Below are 14,661 nucleotides of genomic sequence, written 5' to 3'. Positions count from 1 at the left end.
TAAAAAAGAAATTGAATAACACAAACAAGAATCAGGCGTACTGTAAGGGGTACTCCCCAAGATTCGGTTCATCGTCAGCATACTTGAACGGCGATGGCTACATATAACTAAAAATCAGAAGAGGAGGGGGACAATAAAGCAACAAATTTGAGTTTTAAAGAGTTTACCGTATATATTCGCGTATTGTGTGACTTTTCAAGATCTCATTTTGAAGTTAATTTTAAAAGGGTCATATCAAACACAGGATATGTTCACATATTAGTATCGCATTATAAAATACAAACATAACGAATATGCATCTTTTCGATGGATCTTTTACCAAGTTATGCTTTACTTCCCTGTATCCAATAATATTGTATTTATTCTCATATTGCTATTGTCTTATAAAATACACATAGCAATCAACGTTTTGGTTTGGAAATCAGCTGATGGTGATTACAAGGTAAGTTTGTAACTCAATTTAGAGCAAATTTTCTTGTTTCTTGTAGCATAAATGAATCTCTAGATACTCTATTTATATGGGACAAGATTATTTGTTATTATACGAACTTTTTTCTAAGTCGAAATATGACTTAAATACGTCTCGTTGTGAACTAAATCTAGTTACTTTTTTTCATTTATAGATGGCGCTGGGGGCATGGTTTCTTGTGTAAGAAAAATCACCTGATTCCATTTTCTATCTTCGCTTAATTTCATCATAATATGAGCTTTATGTATTTATCTTTCATCGGTGTGAAAACAACAGTAAAATGTGTTCTTTCATGCCCAGTAGTTTTGATTAAAATGCTTTTCTCTCCAATTTTATTTATGGTTGAGCATATCGAAGGTTAAAAGAGTTTCATCCATGTTGCTGATGCACAGTAATTTATAGTCAGATTGAACATTGTTTTCTCAGCTTTAGCTGAAACTTAAAGCTTAAATTTAGCAGTATATTTCCTTTCCAATCTTTTCTCCATAGCGAATAAGGGTATAACGTAAAAATATATCAGTCCTATTCTAATTAATGTCATTTGTAACATACCTACAGTAATTGTTTACTATCATACAATGGCTGATATGCAAGCAAACCAGCTGTTGTTATCTGATTCAGTTGTTCTTAGGAAACAGTTGTTTCTCGTTTGTTGTTTATGGCTGTACGCATTTATGCAACAGGTATAAAAACATTTTAAAAATATTGTTGTATCGGTATTAATTGCTAATTCCATGCAAAATTGAATTATCGCAGGCAAATTATCATAACTCAAGCACTACCTGTATAGTTATACCTACAGCATGACAACGTGTGAGGATCAACCTCAACTGATGAGAGGAACCAATTACAGGGTTTATCTTTCCCCGGGGCAATGCCAAGGGATTATTGGTTTCTTCTCAGGAGCAAGCAGTTGTAAATGAGTGCATACAATACTTCTGTTCCAGCTTGCGTTTGCCTGCTAAATCCCTATGTAAAGACCTTCAGGTTTTTATTTGTGTAGGGAAAAAAAATGATTTACAGTACATTGAGGTTATATATGAACAACTAAAAAGAGCTTGTTGATAAATCTGGTATAAATATAAGGTGAGCTACGAGAAAAAGGAAGCATTTCATTACCTTTTTATCATAATGAAAATGTTATTTTTATGGTAAAAATTAAGTTTATATACACTTACCAAGTAATTACATGGATGAATTTCTAAAACATATACAATAACGACATGCTTAGATCTTACAGGTGTCATATTTTAGCTATCTACCCAAAGAACTACCTGTTATCTCATGATTTACAGGTGTCACATTTTAGCTATCTCCCAAAGAACTACCTGGTATCTCATGATTTAGAGTATTACACTATTCCTGCAACTTAATAATCCAAATAAAACACAAAATTTTTTTAAAAGCATAACATTGAGAGTATAAGCAATCTACTCTAGCCTAACTATATATTGCACACATGAATAAATACCTCTAAAGCTTGTCCAAGAGCAGAGTAAGGCCACTGCTTTACACCAGAGACAGATTTAGCCTTTTCTTGAAGTATGTGAGAGAGTGCCATTTCCACTGCACCACCTCCAAGAACAAGCTTGGGCTCCATAACAAGGTTACGTGCAACTCCAAGAGCATCTTGTAAATTCCGTTCAACCTCATTGAGGATGTCTTTGCTAGGCCCACGCAAAAGGATTGTACAGGCTTTGGGGTCTTTGCACTCCGTTATAAACGTGAAATACTCATCCCCTATCTGAAATACATAAAAAAAAAGTTATTTTCCACATGAAAATATTTCTCTTCCAAATTATTAGCATTCTTAACATATTGGTGTAAGAAAACACTCAAACAGATCCCAATATCTGAGCCCCAGACTCCAGTAAATCCTCTACATTAAGACCTAACCATTATTTATCCAAAGTATAAGGAAAAGTCTTCCACAGATGTAACTGTTTCAAACATTTCCTGCTGCTCTACCTAATTACAAATAAATCCCAAGCTTCAAACTTTTTGGGAGAAAGAATTTCTTAAAAACATCATACGGAAGTTAAAAATTACATGAAGCTCCATACAAATTCATAAAATTAATAAATTAATTCAAAATAACTCTGATAACAACACCTTTTGAATTTTCACATTTTTTCATGAACATACTAAATGTCACACATTGTAAGGGACAATGGATGTTCATTTAAGTTATCTGCAATTAAACAGGTGAAGTATCATACCTTTTTCACTTCAAAAAGTCCAGCACCAGTTCCTATATCTTCTTCCTTGAGCTCCTCTGTGCGATTAATGATCGTTGCTCCACAGGCTTTTGCAAGTCTGTTATTATCTGATTTCTTAATTCTTCTCAAGCAAGTGATTCCTGCCTTGACAAGAAAATGCTGAGCAAGATCTGAAACCCCCTTTTCTGTGATGATTAAGTCTGGGCTGAGAGCTATCAGATCTGCGCACATTGATTTGATGTGTTCTTCCTCCATTTCTAACATCTGGAAAGCAATACAGTAATAAGATACCCAGAAATGGTGGGCAAAATTATGAGCATTGTTGCAAGTGACAATTCAAGATCAGAATATTACAGTGAGAATGTAAGGGTGTGCATAACTATAAAATTTACAACTAAAAATAAAATAGAAACTAATAAATCTAATCTAAGATCCCAATTACCTTTAATAAAGTATGGAACTGGAGGGCATTAACATCCAAAAAGTGAGAACAAATGTGCGCGACACAGTTACTGACATGATTGTAAGGAAGAGAGGTCCAAAGTCAAGGAATAAGACTTACCTTTGTGAAATCTGTTTCTGCAGTAAGTTCAACATCTGTCTGAGATTCCCCTTTTTTATACTCCAATGGACAATCTAATAATATTATCCTCGGGTTTTCAATACGACGTTTCATCTTGGGGTGTGTGACATCTTTGTTAACCATTATACCATTCAGTACTTGACACTCCTCAATAGTTCCACCCGGAATCTGGGAGAAAGAGGAAATGTTTGACATTTATACCAAACTAGTCTTGTAATTTCCCTTCAATAACTTACAAAAAGGAATTATTGCATGCTAGAAAGCACACCATTGCTACACAAAAAAAACATTATAACATATAGATTGATATGAAATGTGTGTTTGTGTGTAATATTCTTTTTCTAGTCAGAACTCTCCTTGACAACCCACTATGATGTGGGGAGGCTGGGGATTTGTACTTTAACAGTTGGTAAGTATGCAAATAATAAGATTCTTTATAAAAATTTTCATCATTTAGGATGAATCTCTTACTTTTTTAAGTTAGCTGATTACCACACAGATAAGGACAGTGGGTTAGTAACGGGTAAAAGAACATCCGCTTGACCAACCAAACCCCATAATTCTTATGTGAAACTTTAAACATTCTAACCTGTATTGGGATTCTCCTTGATAAGTACTGCTACCAGAAGGTAGAGTCACAAAGGGGAGTAAGGCTCTCATGAATAGCATAGTTGGAGAAGGCTTATGGAAAAAGCCGAACCTTCAAAAGTGGTTCAAAGGAGGCCCCTATGCCTGAGTAAAACAAATAAACAAAAGGACAGTCCAAAAAGAAATACGCAGAAACAAAGGTATGCTCTTACGCACACAAGGTATCTTCATGCTTGCTAAAAACTCCAACCTGGGATTTAAAAACTGAGATAGTGAAGAGACACTCATTTGCTTCAGGAAAAGACTCCCTGCTATAATCTAAACGGGCTTTGTCATTCTCTAAAGAACTCTTAACATATTTCAAGGAATTAGAGGAAAAATCATAATTCCAACCCCACTGCACTGCTTCAACTACATCCAAAGAAAAATTCTCCAAAAAATTAAATCATGTGGCTACTAATTGTATGTCATATATACTGTAAGTACTGCTCTTGTATCTTTAACATTTATCATACGGAAAGGCACAAAATCAAGGTTACGTTTCTCGTGAGCTTAAAAACAGACAAAGAATAAAAAAGGAGAGCCTTAGCCAAAAGAATAAAAATGCCTTTGGCCCTCGGAATCTTCTTGCAAGTTATTTAGAGCTAACCAATCATCCAAATAAAGTAGAATTCAAATCCTGAGAGATGGCACCAGGCCCCAAAAGGAGCCAGAATTCTTGTAAATACCTAAGGCAAAGTACACACAAAAAAACACAGGACATTGAACTGTAATCCCCTGCAAAGACTAAACGGATGTACAGTCCAACCTCTTTAAATTAGCACCCTTGGGTCTGAGCCACTGCCAGACCACAGAAAATCCTGGATGACAGAAATCACCCCTAAAAAACCCCCTATGTAAACAATGTCTTACCAGCTTATTCCACACATATATTTGTTGTGTTATCAAAAGTAAAACAAAGCTTATGAATAATCCCTGTCATTTGTCAGGTTTAGTTCCTTATGAAAATTCTAGCCTGCTCTTTAAGCATCTTCCTGGAAATGCTTAAACCTTAGCTACATCGGAGCTTAAACCAGTTTAGACGTGCACTGTTGAATTCTGATCTCCTGGTACCTTTCAATGTTTTCCAGCACTTCAAACTATACTGGCCTTTGCTGCAGCAGAACCTAAAAAACTGTTGCATTTGTTGTTTGAGAGTGTTGTTTGAGAGAGAGAGAGATGGTCCCAGTTAGGTTGTTACGTTGACAGATATCCAGTTGCAAGTCAAATAATACAGTTGTATTAAGAATACAGTAATGATAATTCTAATAAAACTGCTGTTTTACATACAGTATGCAATTATGTTTCATGAATTACTGTCATATAATTATTGTATTATAATTTATGAACACAGCAATCAGGTGCCTTTTGCATAACTGCAATGTTTACATTCTTAAAATCATCAGCTGATTGTGTTATACCAACATCATCGCAGCCACTTATTGCTAAATGAAATGCATTTCGGACACTTTTTTTTTTTTAATTATCAGAACTGCGTTTAAAAATGCCACTTACTGTACTTTATTTATGAATGCAGTAAATTAAATGAAGTAAAGGTGTGATTTTGCCAGTGTCAGCTGCTGCTTTTGCATCTTCCAAAACATTTTGCGGCCTGCACATTATCCTTTTCTTCAGCCACAGCTACAATCGTAAATTTGGTGGCATACTTTTATAAAACTTCCCTCTCCATTGCATGAAGGATGGATAAAGATTTATTTCATTTTTATGGAAGCCACCATCGAAAATTGGCGAATTTTGAACAAGCCAACAACTGTTATGCAGCCTTTAATAAATGAGTGTTAGTTACTGTAGCTGACATCTGGGCAGCTGTTTCTCAATTCGACCATTTATGTCAGTACATGCTGTTGCTTTTGCATGCAGAAATAAGTGCTTGTTAATGAGAAATAGTAGTGAATTCTTAGACAAGTCACAAGGTTGGTAAGCCTGATTTAATTTAGGAAGATTCGCATTTAACCTACTGAACTTTTGTTTTAGGCCTATTTATTAGTTAAAAGCTAACTCAGGTATAATATGCATTATCAATGATATCTACTGAAACTGAGGCAGGAATAAAAAGCCTAGCCTATGAAATCTACTGAAAATACATCTAACATTATACACAATGTATGTGATGAAATAACTTTTTGGACAAAATTTTAATAATCGCATGATACACGAGTACTGTATACATGCAACTCTGTTCTTTTGTGTATTTAGAGAGCAAGCTTCATTTCCGAAATCTGAAAAATACCGAAAACTGAAACAACATGTGGCGCCGCCCTCGTAGCTGCTCGAGAACTGATGGCAGCTGATTAAAAAAAGTCCTAGATCAAGGGAGTTGCTGGACCATGGGCTAACAGACTTAAGAGGTCGGACTGTACTTAGGAAATGCAGGGTTTATTGGAATATATATCTAAGGAAAACATCCAGCTGTCCTGCTGAATAGTTGCCAGAACTGAGCTGGATGACTCCATCAAAAAGAGAGTCCGATGAACAAACTTGTTGAGGTAAACATCCAACATGTTAAGGTGTTTGACAGCTTCCATTTCAACAAGGAATAAATCTTTTAAGTAAGCACCTTCTGAGGAAGAAGCATAATAGAGGCAGCAGTAACCCAGAGCTCTGGAACGAGGTAGATGAGGGCACTGTCACCTGTCTAAAAGGAAAAGCAAATATGGGTACACACCATAGAGGAAAGTGCTGTCCGTCACCAAGACAAACTCGGTCAACTGTCTAATGGTAGCCTAAAAAAAAAAATATTAAAAACTTACATCCTGTTAGAGTTTACCAATACCCCTTTCTTAAAGCAAATGAGAGGAAGCAGCAGCAAACAACACAGTATGACTATCATGTTCTGCTGAATACATTCTATTGACAAAATTAATTTCTGTAGAACTTAAAACCTTTGTTTTTACAACTACCTTCCATAAGAGAACATTCTAATAAAACAAAAATTGGGCCACAATACTGTGAAAATCACTAAACATGAAAAATATTAAAAAATGAACAGATGCACCAGCCTTCAAGACAGCATGAATAATTTAGATTAGAACAAAAACATTGTACATACACTTGGTGGAGAAGAGGTAACCCAGACAGCCCATCCAGGTTTGCCTAGCTTTCTTCTTTTCTTCTTAAAATGCCAATCATACTTATGGGAGAGATGTAAGCTAACCTCAACAGTAGGTAAGTTTCATCCCCCTAATAAATGCAAATTAGGTATTCTGTGAGTAATAACATTCAGGTGCATGGCCACCATATCTCACATACAGTATACAGTAGTATCCCTTACTAAAAGTGACCCCACTACTGTACTGGTCTTTGGCAGATACCATTCAATTTGCTCGATTTGATAAAGGGGCTTAGGCCATGACCAAGCACTGGAACTTACCTCAGTTATTCAGTGGTTTTTTCATTTAGATTTTCCTTAACCCCTTCCCTTATTATCTCAAGTATATGTATGAACCACGACCTTGTACCTTTTTACTAAGTATACAGTATGTATAAACCATGACCTTGTACCTTTTTACTAAGTATACAATATGTATAAACCATGACCTTGCACCTTTTTACTCAAGTTAACATATATGAAGGAATTAGACCCTCTTCCAAAACAAATGCTGTTATAAACAATGGCTGCATCAGCTAAATTGATTTTGTAATCATTTCAATCTTTCAAATGATTCCCTTTTCTTTAAAACTAGTGTTTAATAGTCACTAAGAATCTTCAAGTTATTTAAATCTTTAAAGGGCACACCGACCGCCAAATTTCGAGGAATTACCAAATTTTAGTTAACAGTTTTCAACCGTTTCATGTCTAAATAAACATATCCTGAGGTGGTAATGCAAAAAAAAAAAAAAATTAATTCTTAGATTGGTTCATGGACAATTTTGTTCATCACTTCTACGGCGCTGTGAACGAGACATTGTAAAAAACCTAAGTCTGTATGAATAATCCTGGATAGGATCAAGTTTGAGTTGTACATTTTTTTGGACAGTTTTACGTGTAAATAAACATATCTTGAAACGTTATTGCTTAAAAAAATGTTTAGATTGGTTCAGGGACAATTTTGTTCAACGCTTGTACAACACCCTGAATGACAGATTGTAAAAAAAAAAAAAAAAAAAAAAAAAAAAAAAGCATGTGAAAGTGCTAACAAAAGTTATTAAAAAATCATTGTCTCCCATTAAAATACCCCTTTCTCTCTTGCGGTAGCATCATAGAGAAAACAGGTTATAATGATATACGGATAACTTGATCAAAATTTCCTGATTGTATCAAGATTCTTGAACGTCCAAAAATATATTTTTTTTTGCCGTTTCTGAAAACTTATTTTCAGAAGACTGAAACAAGATGCGTGTTTATTCACTATTAGTTTTAGAATAAGTGGTGAAAATTTGAAGCAAGTTGTAGAATAAGTGGTGAAAATTTGAAGAAAATCCCTTCAATCATATGGTAGAAACATTTACTTTATAATGGGGCCTTATGGCGTCGGCACTCCCCATAAATGCAAATTTTAGGAAACATTGCGATAGTTTTCTTTTTTCTCCCTCTCTTCTTTATGGTTTGTATGAAAAAAGTAACTTATTCTCTTTTTGAAATGTATTTTTTATTTTTGTTTTTAGCAGTATTTTTTTTTTTTTGCCAGGACTGAATGAGGGCTTGGTTGGTGGACCAACCTCTATGTTACCCCTTTGTGGTACCCTTTTTGGAGTTTGCCCTCTGAAGTTACCCTCTTTGGGTGGTTGAGGCTGTGAGGCAGTATGGGCAGTCTCCTGTTGTTGTGAAAGGTTGATCAAGAAGGCTGATATTTTGGTACTTCAACATGGACATAAAGTGGAAAAGTGGAAGATAAGACTTCTATGAGGAAGAGCCTTCTGTTTACTGACAGTAGGTGTTATGTAGGGAGTGTACAGTACAAGGCTGATGATTCACATATTGTACTCAGAATTACCTAAAGGCTTTTCTATTGAGAAAGTTTTTTTTTTTTAACCTGGTGAAGGAATTGTACCCATAGGCAGGTGATATTTCTTCTTGTTGATTGACTTGCAGGTATTGAGGACCCTAATGCTGTAAAGGGCAAGGTGGTATATGTTGTTAATGTTGATTGATACCTTTTTTGAGTTGACTGGTTGTAATGATATATGACCTTGTTGTTTGATGTGACTATTGTGCTATACATATTCTGTTGTAAGTCGGTGTGGTATATGTGCTGATTATTTGAAGTGGCTATTTTGATATGCAAATTTTGTTGTTTATATTTAGTCCCTGATGCTGTAAAGGGCAAGGTATTGATATATTGATATATGTACATGTATCTGTAGTGTCAGTATTAATTTACTCTGCTTTATTTAATCCCTGATGATGTAAAGGGCATGGTATTTATGTATTTGTGTCTATTTGTCACTGTATTGATTTATTGAAGTCCCTGGTGTTGTAAAGGACAAGGTATGACATACAGGTACTGTATATTATTGTCTGTTGATTTGTTCTCCTGTTTGTATTTAGTCCCTAATGTTGTAAAGGGCAAGAAAATACTGGGTATACATTTATATCAACTGTTTTCTTGATTTGATCAAGTAGTTAAAGGGAATTGGTGTGTGCTGGAGTGTGAGTTAGGGTTGGAAGTGGTAATTTTCCTGGGTAAAATTTCAATGCTTACATTTTGTGTTTGTTTGTATAAATGTGTATTGTTTCTTTTGGTCGCCCAGTGTTGTGAAGGGGTCAAATTTTCATCTACTTTTGTAAAGTTGGGGTTTAGTTATAGAATAATTCAGTTTTAAGAAGTTGAGTTTTTTGTGCACCTTCCATATTTTAACTTTGGGTCATCTATCTCAGTCTTGCTCTAAACAGGCTCAACAACAAACAAATCAAGAGATAGCACAGTTCTATTCATTTGATTATATTGTAAATTTCAGGGCATATTTCTATATAATGAAATAGCTTTAGTGAAAAAAATTAAGTTTTCATAATAAAACTAATATTGTAATACTTACCTGAACACCTGAATTAGCCCTGGTCACTGACCAGCCCGAACTACATCCCCATAGCTTTAACCCACTAAGTGGGTAATAAACTGTCAGCGTTACCAACGCTTATTTTCCCGTAAGCGTTGGTAACGCTTGTCAAATGAGTTACCTGAAGTACCGTTGGCAACACTGCTGCAAGTCCCGCCCGAGTGAGGCCGAGATCCCCAACTGCGTTATCCACTATTCAAATTGAAGTGGGGAGGAGGGTGGGAATCATTCAGGTGTTCAGGTAAGTATTACAATATTAGTTTTATTATGAAAACTTCATATTGCAATACACTCCCTGAACACCTGCATTAGCCCGATTAACAAAATTTAGTGGAGGTGGGATCAATCTAATTCAGCCCGACCTGCCATCAGGGAAAGCAGGTAACTCATTATTCGCCTACTCTGTATAAATGAATGTATCCTCACCTGGTTATCCCACTCGGCAAGTGAGAATGTCTGTAGAGAGAGTACCCCACGTCAGTCTCATGTCTAGGTACTGTCTGAGTCGAGCTACCTCTCATGTGGTATTCAAACCTCCTCATGGATAGAGAGTAGCAAAATAAAAACCAACCTACCATGTGGCTAATCACAGCCTCCCATGATTAGTGGAGAACGATGAACCTCCCATGTGGCTAATCAAAGCACTCTCACTTATGGAGGGTCTGAGTCGAGCTACCTCTCGTGGTATTCAAACCTCCTCATGGATACAGAGTAGCAAAATAAAAACCAACCTACCATGTGGCTAATCACAGCCTCCCATGATTAGTGGAGAACAATGAACCTCCCATGTGGCTAATCAAAGCACTCTCATTTATGGAGGGTCTGAGTCGAGCTACCTCTCATGTGGTATTCAAACCTCCTCATGGATAGAGAGTAGCAAAAAAATAAAAACCAACCTACCATGTGGCTAATCACAGCCTCCCATGATTAGTGGAGAACGATGAACCTCCCATGTGGCTAATCAAAGCACTCATGTATGGAGAATGTGCGATGAACCTCCCATGTGGCTAATCAAAGCACTCTCATGTATGGAGAGTGCGATGAACCTCCCATGTGGCTAATCAAAGCACTCTCATGTATGGAGGGGTACGAAGAACCTCCCATGTGGCTATTGTAGCCTCTCATGTATGGAGGAGAAGTTGAGTGTGCAGGATCTTCAAGTTCTTCGCCGTCCGTTGCCGCCGATGTCTGCGCAGAAGAGGTTGAAGAAACCAAACCTGTCCACTGGATCTGCTTATCTTCACAGTACTAACGTTAAACTTAATATTCTCACTATGAACCCCGACTAACAGAGAATCCAAAATTCCAAATTTCCTGACTACATTCATTACCTATAGTTCCCCCACCCTTAACATTACTATGTAATTATAAGATCGAGTTGGTCGTCGCAAAGGGAACAAGCGAGAAATTCTTCTTCGAAGAAAACTGAACGTCTTTAGGTAGAAGTCATGAAAACCCACACAGACTTCTAAGTGGCCGCTGCTAAGAACCTCCGCACTAAGAGAGTACCCCCTTAGCTAAATGAACGCACCCACGATAGAAGGGTTAGCAGCTACACACGGACTAAGAGAATAACTTTCATGTAAAAAGGAGAACGATGCATCTCCCAAGTGACTATTCAGAGCCTACCCATTAAGGAGGGAATGAGGCAGTGTGCCGAGCCGATGACCCTCCACCCTGCAGGTTGCGGCAAAGGCCAACGAACGCAGAAGTATCCCAGCGCCAACAAGACAACCTAGGCTAGCCTATGAGAGCACCTCTTTGGACTCTCGTAGGGAAACTATCAGAGACTAGGATACTTAAGATACTCTGAACTTAAGTTCATGTGATTATACTATCACTGTTGCTTAAGATTCTAAAGCCTAAAAAGGAATTTTTTTCTATATGGTTAACCTAATAATCACTGCACTACGTAAATACCACCTTAGCTAAATGAGCGCACCCTAGATAATAGACTTCGCCGTTAAACGTGGACTAAGTGAATAACCTTCTGAGTCTTCGCACGAAGAGAATACCACCTCAGCTAACTGAACGCACCTTAGACAGGAGAATTCGCCACTATACGCAGTGGGGAGAATTGAACGTCTCTTAAGTGAAGGAAGAAAACAAAGACGGACTCGCAAGCAACTACCTCCGGAACAGAAGACTCTGAACCATTCCTTAGAAAAGAAGATGAAGTGGACATACTCCGAATACTGTGCGGTAAGGCATAAACCTTGCACCACACGAGAATCAGAGAAAACCAGCTATTTCAGTTATGGCAGGCCTAAAGATGGAATGACCTTCCTTACGACACAGACTTCCCCATGTCAAGTTGACCTGGTAAAGCTACGAGTTGACTTCTGAAGCTGAAGGAAACACTGTCTAGACATAACTTTAGAGTGTCTGGACTGTCAGCTGTTAAGCTTTCGAGCCAAGTCGCCACGCAACAAGGTTCATCACGCAAGAGTTTGGATGATAATGGTGAAAATGCAGCTGTCTAAAAGACCTTCCGCATGAGGAGGAATATCGGAACTTCCGTGAAACTGAGCATTAGGAATTCGGAACCGAGGTGTTAGAGCCAGCAAGGAGCTAGAGTCACAGGCGATCTTGACACTACCGCAATTCCTGATTACATGATGAATGAGACCGAATGGCAGAAAGTATACACCTCTAAGTTCTAATGATCTTGTTCTCCCCAAGTTCTCAGATCACGACACGGCAGTTACGATGTTGCAAAGCAGACCCACTATTGTGTTGCGCACTAGGACTGAAAAACACCTGAGGGCTTCCTTTATAGCCCTGAGGTTCCTGAAGGGATTATGACTCCTCTCGTTCCCGATCCCTCCAGAGGCCCGAAGCCTGGGTTCCTCAAGGTTGCTCCCAACCTTGATATGAGGCATCTGAGTACAGATGAGCGTCGGGAAGAGGGAAGACTATAGACCTTCCGGATGTCAGATGCGCTTATTCTGACTATCACAGACGATCTGACAAGCGAGAATCGTTCCAGATTATACCTGTATTCTTGATGTGGAAGTCCCAGCGATTCCTGAGACATACCTGAAGAGAAAGCATGCGGAGACACAAGACCCTGGAATGAGAGAGAGAGAGAGAGAGAGAGAGAGAGAGAGAGAGAGAGAGAGAGAGAGAGAGAGAGAGAGAGGGGGCATTCTCCTAAAAGGCTTCAAGTGGGTACCAGCTGTTCCCTGTAAACAGGAACCCTCTATTTCCACATTTGTACTTTCAACGATGCATATTTGCCGAAACTGGAGACATGAGTTAGAAGCAACAAGTTCATTATACTGGCCACATCCCTTGAACCCGGAGCAGCCACACTAATCATAGCTTGCTGTGACGCTACTGCTGACGATGGCTACACGAAATAGACCACGGAGGAGATATCCTCCTCCCTAAAAGACTGTTGCAGAGCGCAAAAGGCGACCACAACAGAACCCTCTCCGAATGTCTGGATAGTGAGGCGGAAGCTTCAAAAGAAGCCCCTCCTCTTCTGCCAAAGAACGTTGTATAGTCAGGCGACATGTTAACCTGGTATGCCAGCCTTACTGACACCAAAGTGAAGAGGTGTCAGGCAGTACCGGACCGGAGGGAGTATATCATCTTGTTTGAACAACTACCGGTTCTGTCGCATATAGCGACTCAAACATCGTCACTTCGGTAGTGTACACTTCCTCCGGAACCTTGGATTGAGGATACGTGAGGATGAAGTCTACCATCCGCTTATACTCATTCTCATTGGCTGAAGGAGAACTAATATCCGGTACCGGATCCTCTTCTTCAAATGAACAATCCTTGTCCGACTGGTTCGACCGAGCCGGAGGATTGTCGGACTGGTACGACCGAGCCGGAACAGGAAAGAGGCAGGCCGATCCCTAGCAAACGCCGAACTCGAAAACCCAGAACTGCTACACCTGGGTGCGTGAGAAGGACACCTGACGTATCAATCGCGAACATACTGGAGGCACCAAAGTCTAGGTTGAGCAAACCCCGCACCACCCAACAGGAATGACGCAACACCTGGGCAGACCACGCCCACTCCTGAGAGAGAAGAGGCCGCAACAACTGAACCACTCAAATCCGGATGTATCAAAACCGCATGAGAGTGGGAATCCGGAACTGAAGACCTGGAACCAACATGGATGCCTAGATGGAGGGACAGAGAAAACCTGCCAGGAAGTTGAGAAAGAAGAAGCCACACTCGGAGTAACCACTGGAGCGCCCAACGCCGATGTTGGACAGATGGAGAAGGTCCCAACCGGACCGAAACTCAAAGGAGTATTGAAGGGGAAGTTCCTTACGAGTGCCGAACCGAAGGTAACAGAAGAGGTAGTTACCAACTATCCTGGAGAATGGAAAGGCTGCGGAAACTATCGGTGCTGATACACTGAACACTGGCGAGGCGAATCGCAACTGCCCTAGCATCCACAAGAATCGCGGAGGATACATTACAATGAGTTAACTATTGGTGCTGATACACTGAACGCTGGCGCGGCCAACAATCGCCAACTGCCGTAACATCCGCAAGAATCGCGGAGGATACATTACAGTTAGGAACCCATAAAGAATGAAATAAGGAGTTGCTTACGCCTCCGCAAACAACTGAGAAGCGACTAGACCGGACGCCTGAGAAACCACCGGATTTGAAAAAGGTGATAAGACGACGGATCCGTAAAAAGTACCCCTTCTCTTAACCCCGAAGAGAGGGGGGGGGGCCGCTAAGCTCTAAAATACAGGGTTGAAGCAAGAAA

General features: G+C 38.9%; 1 protein-coding gene across 3 annotated transcripts in view; it reads right to left on the bottom strand.

The window, feature by feature from the left end:
* LOC136835035 (T-complex protein 1 subunit gamma-like) overlaps positions 1–14,661 on the bottom strand; it is a 772,440-nt gene that overhangs the window by 16,987 nt on the left and 740,792 nt on the right. For all 3 annotated transcript variants that reach the window (XM_067098148.1, XM_067098157.1, XM_067098136.1), the window contains 3 exons: positions 3,251–3,439; positions 2,689–2,952; positions 1,941–2,213 (listed from right to left, as the gene is read on the bottom strand). In XM_067098148.1, the coding sequence (XP_066954249.1) occupies positions 1,941–2,213; positions 2,689–2,952; positions 3,251–3,439 (726 nt within the window). The remainder of the gene's footprint in view (positions 1–1,940; positions 2,214–2,688; positions 2,953–3,250; positions 3,440–14,661) is intronic.

Source organism: Macrobrachium rosenbergii, chromosome 4 (assembly GCF_040412425.1).
Source record: "Macrobrachium rosenbergii isolate ZJJX-2024 chromosome 4, ASM4041242v1, whole genome shotgun sequence".
Lineage (NCBI taxonomy): Eukaryota > Metazoa > Arthropoda > Malacostraca > Decapoda > Palaemonidae > Macrobrachium > Macrobrachium rosenbergii.
The sequence above is the reverse complement of the archived record's forward strand: the minus strand, read 5'-3'. Positions and strand labels throughout refer to the sequence as shown.